Source organism: Oncorhynchus kisutch, linkage group LG14 (genome assembly GCF_002021735.2).
Source record: "Oncorhynchus kisutch isolate 150728-3 linkage group LG14, Okis_V2, whole genome shotgun sequence".
In the NCBI taxonomy this organism is placed as follows: Eukaryota; Metazoa; Chordata; class Actinopteri; order Salmoniformes; family Salmonidae; genus Oncorhynchus; species Oncorhynchus kisutch.
Window position 1 is genome coordinate 11,214,107 of NC_034187.2, and position 7,153 is coordinate 11,221,259.

Sequence of the window (7,153 nt, forward strand, 5' to 3'; positions counted from 1 at the left end):
TCTGAAAGGCCCAGTCTGTGGTACTGTAGTTACTCTGAGATACTCTGAAAGGCCCAGTCTGAAATACTACACAGTGCCTACTTCATTCATACTGTTTGTGTGTCTCTCCCCTCTCCCAGTCTACCCAGTCTCAGACCACTCCTGGATGTGAACTACCTTCCCCTGACAGACATGAGGATAGCCCGGACCTTCTGCTTCTCCAACCTGGGCCAGGCCATGTACCTCACCTCCCCCACCGAGATACAGAGGATCACATACAGCCAGGAGACCTGCGACAATCTGCAGGTGTGTGCGTGTCTCTGTGTTAGGGCTGGGCGGTATACTGTATTTTACTATATACCACTTAGTTTTTTAAACTTGAACTTCTATAATGGTATTTCAATGTATGGTTTGTTATATGTGATACGCCACTCCGCCACGTGTAACATCTATTTTTTTAGTTTACTCTGTTTGCTACTTGCTAGTCATTTTCCTCCCTCCGCCTCCGGAGTCACGACCACTTGCTGTTCACTCTGTCTGCATGGTCAGAAACAACCAGATGTTGGTGACAACGATGCCACTTTGCTTCTTAATATAAATCCACAAGCGTTCTATAGTTACAATATTAGTTTGTGTATCTTACAGTAGCTGTTTGCTGACTGTGTTTTAGCAAGTTGTGGCTAAAATAAAACGTGTTAATGCTAATCGCTAGTTATAGCTGGCTCGCTAGCTAAACCCTCTTTAGTCCTCACTCCCCCCTATCTGAGATATTTTCTGCAGCCCTCATCCTCCACATACAACACCCGTTCTGCCAGTCACATTCTGTTAAAGGTCCCCAAAGCACACACATCCTTGGGTCGCTCGTCTTTTCAGTAGCGACTGGAACGAGCTGCGACAAACACTCAAACTGGACAGTTTTATCTCGATCTCTTCATTCAAAGACTCGATCATGGACACTCAAATCAAATTTTATTTGTCACATACACATGGTTAGCAGATGTTAATGCGAGTGTAGCGAAATGCTTGTGCTTCTAGTTCCGACCGTGCAGTAATATCTAACAAGTAATCTAACAATTTCACAACAACTACCTTATACACACAAGTGTAAAGGAATGAATAAGAATATGTACATATGAATATATGGATGAGCGATGGCCGAACAGCATAGGCAAGATGCAGTAGATGGTATAGAGTACAGTATATACATATGAAATGAGTAATGTAGGGTATGTCAACATTATATAAAGTGGCTAGGGATACATTTATTACATCCAATATTGAATTATTAAAATGGCTAGAGATTTGAGTCAGTATGTTGGCAGCAGCCACTCAATGTTAGTGATGGCTGTTTTAACAGTCTGATGGCCTTGAGATAGAAGCTGTTTTTTAGTCTCTCGGTCCCTGCTTTGATGCACCTGTACAGACCTCACCTTCTGGATGATAGCGGGGTGAACAGGCAGTGGCTCGGGTAGTTGTTGTCCTTGATGATCTTTATGGCCTTCCTGTGACATCGGGTGGTGTAGGTGTCCTGGAGGGCAGGTAGTTTGCCCCTGGTGATGCGTTGTGCAGACCTCACTATCCGCTGGAGAGCCTTGCGGTTGAGGGCGGTGCAGTTGCCGTACCAGGCGGTGATACAGCTGCTGCGCCTTCTTCACCACGCTGTCTGTATGGGTGGACTCTTACTGACAGTTGTGGCTGCTTTGCGTGATGTATTGTTGTCTCTACCTTCTTGCCCTTTGTGCTGTTGTCTGTGCCCAATAATGTTTGTACCATGTTTTGTGCTGCTACCATGTTATGTTGCTGTCATGTTGTGTTGCTGCCTTGCTATGTTGTTGTCTTAGGTCTCTCTTTATGTCGTGTTGTCTCTCTTGTCGTGATGTGTGTTTTGTGCTATATTTTATACATTTTTATTTTGAATCCCCCGTCCTCGCAGTGATTTCATCTGTGAACATAGAACTCCAGTGCCATGCCAAAAAACTCCAGTTTTGACTCATCTGTCCAAAGGACATTCCCCAGAAATATTGTGTCTTGTCAATATGCATTTTAGCAAATTCCAGTCTGGCTTTTTTATGTTTTCAAAAGTGAAGTCCTGGGTCCTCTTCCGCTCAAAAAGCGATGGATGGTGCGATCAGAAACTGACGTACCTTCACCTTGGAGTTCAGCTTGTATCCTGCTTTCTTTTTCTACCATTCACACTCTCCTTCTGTTCAACCTGGGGTTGATTTTCCTGTTGTGGCTGCGCCCAGCGAGGTTGGCTACAGTTCCATGGACCTTAAACTTCTTAATAATATTTGCAACTGTTGTCACAGGAACATCGAGCTGCTTGGAGGTGGTCTTGTAGCCTTTACCTTTACCAGGCTTGTCTGTTATTTTCTTTCTGATCTCCTCAGACAAATCTCTCCTTTGATTTCTCTGGTCCATGTTCAGTGTGGTGCACACAATGATACCAAACAGCTCAGTGACTACTTTACTCTGGTCCATGTTCAGTGTGGTGCACACAATGATACCAAACAGCTCAGTGACTACTTTACTTCATTTAAATAGGCTGAATGACTGATTACAAGATTGGAGACGTGTGATACTAATTAAATAAACTATTCGTTTGAAATATCACCATAATCCATGTATTTATTATATTTTCTAAGGGATACTAACAAATGTTTCCAGGCCATTTTAGAATATCTTTGTAGAATAAGCAATAATTCATCTATTTTCACAGCTTCTTTGCTTTATTCTATGACAAACCAAAGGCATGCAAGTATATATGATAAAATAGCTTTTAATGTCATCTCTTTTCAGGAAGTGTACCAACACATTTCAGCATGTCTGTATTTCCATGATTCCAAGTGTTTTGATCTAAATCTCAAGCCCAATATTTGGTCAAAAAGAAATCGCAATTGAGCCTAGATTTGTTGTTGTTGTCCATAATCATGCTGCCCTATGTAGCACATAGGATAACAAATAGAAAGGATAACAAATGAGTACAGCAATTGATGAAAATGCAGAAAATGATTTTGGGTTGAAGTTGAATTGAACAGTATAAAAAACAATGAAAATAGAGAAAGCCCCATTGAAATCACCTTGAATGTATGTTGCCACCTTAGTCACACACTATTCATAAAGCTTATTCAGAACTTGGATTATTAAAAATCATAAAATACAGTCAAATACAGTAATGTTACTGTAAAATAAATAAAAAAGGAACAAATATTGTGATATGATATCTTGGCCATATCGCCCAGCCCGTGTGTCTGTGTGAGAAAGAGAGATATCACATTTTGTGTTTGTGGGTATGATAAATACTGAAGTTATTTTTGACATATAGTGCTACATCTGAATCTTTAGGAGATGATGGGAGAGCTGTTTACACCGTTAGAGACACCAGAAGCTCCTAATAGAGGTTTCTTCAAGGGCCTGTTTGGGGGAGGAGCTCAGTCGCTGGATAGAGAAGATCTGTGTGAGTATCATTCCCACAATACACCTCTCCTTCAGTAGCTATAGAACCGTGTTCTATTGACCTGTGACTGACATTCTAGAGCATTTTGAGGACACATCTGATTTATTTGGACATGGATAATGCCGTACAATATGCTTGGCATATGATTACTAATGACGGTGTTATTGGACACAGCGATAATGGCGTTGCAGTTATAAAGCCTGTTTATGTGGCACATCTTGGTTTCTCTCCCTCTGTCCTCTACAGTTGGTGAGACTGCGGCGGGTAAGGCATCTCGTAGCCTGGCGCAGCACATCCCCGGGCCCCAGGGCATGGAGGGTATGAAGGGAGCAGCCTCTGGGGTGGTGGGGGACCTGGCCCGTGCCAGGATAGCCCTGGATGAGAGGGGGCAGAAACTGGGCGAGCTGGAGGACAGAACCGCAGCCATGATGGCCAGCGCTGACTCCTTCTCTAAACACGCTCATGATGTAAGGCCAATGCTCTACCAGGTCATCTGTGAGGTGCAAACCTGGGTTCAACTACTATTTGTTTCCCCCAAATACTTTCATTGTTTGATTGAGCCTGCCTCGAGTGCATGATGGACAGGGTTTGCACTTTGGGCTAAATCGAGCACGACTCAAGTATTTGAAAGAAAATGAATACTACCTGAACCCAGGTGTTGTCTATGAGTCGTGTACTGTCTCATCCTCTTCTCTCACTTCCTTCCCTTTCTCAGATGATGCTGAAGTACAAAGATAAGAAGTGGTACCAGCTCTGATGGCAGCGAGGGGAGACAGTGGGACGCAGTTGTTTTGTTGCACCACTTCATTATCTACAGGTGATGCAGCTCCTCCTCCTCTTCTCCTTCATCTCTCTGCAGGAGGAAGAGGTGTTGTATGACAGACTGAGAGGCTTTCTTCCGAGCAGCACAATACAACACTGCATTACCTCAGTCACCTGGTTACAGCAGACTGACTGACTGAAGCAGACTGACTGACTGAAGCAGACTGACTGACTGAAGCAGACTGACTGACTGAAGCAGACTGACTGACTGAAGCAGACTGACTGACTGAAGCAGACTGACTGAAACTGACTGACTGACTGAAACTGACTGACTGAAGCTGACTGACTGAAGCTGACTGACTGAAGCTGACTGACACAGACCTACTGACTGATTGACACAGACCTACTGACTGACTGACACAGACCGACTGACTGACTGGCTGACGCTGACTGACTGGCTGACGCTGACCGACTGGCTGACGCTGACCGACTGGCTGACGCTGACCGACTGGCTGACGCGGACCGACTGGCTGACGCGGACCGACTGGCTGACGCGGACCGACTGGCTGACGCGGACCGACTGGCTGACGCGGACCGACTGGCTGACGCGGACCGACTGGCTGACGCGGACCGACTGGCTGACGCGGACCGACTGGCTGACGCGGACCGACTGGCTGACGCGGACCGACTGGCTGACGCGGACCGACTGGCTGACGCGGACCGACTGGCTGACGCGGACCGACTGGCTGACGCGGACCGACTGGCTGACGCGGACCGACTGGCTGACGCGGACCGACTGGCTGACGCGGACCGACTGGCTGACGCGGACCGACTGGCTGACGCGGACCGACTGGCTGACGCGGACCGACTGGCTGACGCGGACCGACTGGCTGACGCGGACCGACTGGCTGACGCGGACCGACTGGCTGACGCGGACCGACTGGCTGACGCGGACCGACTGGCTGACGCGGACCGACTGACTGGCTGACGCTGACCGACTGGCTGACACTGACTGACTGACTGGCTGACGCTGGCTGACTGACTGGCTGACGCTGACTGACTGGCTGACTGACTGGCTGACGCTGACTGACTGGCTGACGCTGACTGACTGGCTGACACTGACTGACTGACTGGCTGACGCTGACTGACTGACTGGCTGACGCTGGCTGACTGACTGGCTGACGCTGACTGACTGGCTGACGCTGACTGACTGGCTGACGCTGACTGACCGGCTGGCTGACGCTGGCTGACCGGCTGGCTGACGCTGGCTGACCGACTGGCTGACGCTGGCTGACTGACTTGCTGACGCTGACTGACTGGCTGACGCTGACTGACTGGCTGACGCTGACTGGCTGACGCTGACTGACTGGCTGACGCTGACTGACTGGCTGACGCTGACTGACTGGCTGACGCTGACTAACTGGCTGACGCTGACTGACTGACTGGCTGACGCACTGACTGACTGGCTGACGCTGACTGACTGGCTGACGCTGGCTGACTGACTGACTGGCTGACGCTGGCTGACTGACTGACTGGCTGACGCTGGCTGACTGGCTGACTGACTGACTGACTGACTGACTGGCTGACGCTGGCTGACTGACTGGCTGGCTGACGCTGGCTGACTGACTGGCTGACACTGACTGACTGACTGGCTGACACTGACTGACTGACTGGCTGACACTGACTGACTGACTGGCTGACACTGACTGACTGACTGGCTGACACTGACTGGCTGACACTGACTGACTGACTGGCTGACACTGACTGACTGACTGGCTGACACTGACTGACTGACTGGCTGACACTGACTGACTGACTGACTGGCTGACACTGACTGACTGGCTGACACTGACTGACTGGCTGACACTGACTGACTGACTGACTGGCTGACACTGACTGACTGACTGGCTGACACTGACTGACTGACTGGCTGACACTGACTGACTGACTGGCTGACACTGACTGACTGACTGGCTGACACTGACTGACTGACTGGCTGACACTGACTGACTGACTGGCTGACACTGACTGACTGACTGGCTGACACTGACTGACTGACTGGCTGACACTGACTGACTGACTGGCTGACACAGACAGATTGACTGGCTGACACAGACAGATTGACTGGCTGACACAGACAGATTGACTGGCTGACACAGACAGATTGACTGGCTGACACAGACAGATTGACTCGGACGGACAGATGGAGGAGGAGGAAGAGTTATTCTGGATCTTTCTTTCTATGTCATCTGAGGAGATGATGCTCATTCCCTTAGTCCCTCTCCTCTGGGTTAAGGGGACTGATCCTGTGTTTCATCAGTCATGCTCTTATCTGTTCAGCTGTTTGGTTCTCCAAGAGGTAAGATAACTATACACAATGAGTACTGTTGGAGGTTACCTGTGAGGTTACCTGTGCAGGGGCCAGGTGAGGTGTTGTCTGCTCTTCACAGTGTCAACCAATCACAATGGACCTCTAAGGGGAGTCTCCTGTGTGTGGAGGAAAACTCCATGTAAACCAGCCAGTGGAACCATCTCTGCTCCTGAAGTCCTAATATCTATAGCAATGGTTATAATGTATCAACGATTGATTCATCCCCTCTGTGTTTTATCTCTGGTTTCTCCATTTCTTTCTATCTTATGTTGGATTTAGATCTATATTTGTCATCTTTATTTGCTGTTTTTTGTTTTTCAAGAAATTCCATCCAAGCACTTAATTAATTAAACATAAGTTTATTGATGAGTCATATTGATGGTGTGATGAATAACTTTTTTCCATATTTTTTACTACTGCTACAGTAGGCCTGGCTATACACTATTATCACATATCATTCATACGGTCAGTTTGAACAGTAGGCCTGGCTAGACACTTATCACTTATCATTCATACGGTCAGTTTGAACAGTAGGCCTGGCTATACACTATTATCACATATCATTCATACGGTCAGTTTGAACA

At 47.7% G+C, this 7,153-nt stretch overlaps 1 protein-coding gene across 3 annotated transcripts in view; it reads left to right on the forward strand.

Moving 5' to 3' along the window:
- LOC109904306 (syntaxin-binding protein 5) overlaps window positions 1–6,946 on the forward strand; it is a 44,744-nt gene extending 37,798 nt beyond the window's left edge. For 2 of the 3 annotated variants that reach the window (XM_031787805.1, XM_031787806.1), the window contains 4 exons: window positions 120–285; window positions 3,325–3,436; window positions 3,683–3,903; window positions 4,152–4,481. In XM_031787805.1, coding sequence (XP_031643665.1) covers window positions 120–285; window positions 3,325–3,436; window positions 3,683–3,903; window positions 4,152–4,193 — 541 coding nt within the window. In that variant the 3' untranslated portion in view covers window positions 4,194–4,481. Of the gene's footprint in view, window positions 1–119; window positions 286–3,324; window positions 3,437–3,682; window positions 3,904–4,151 lie in introns of all 3 variants that reach the window. The other variant, XM_031787807.1, reaches the window with a different exon arrangement.
- The last annotated feature ends 207 nt before the right edge of the window (window positions 6,947–7,153 follow it).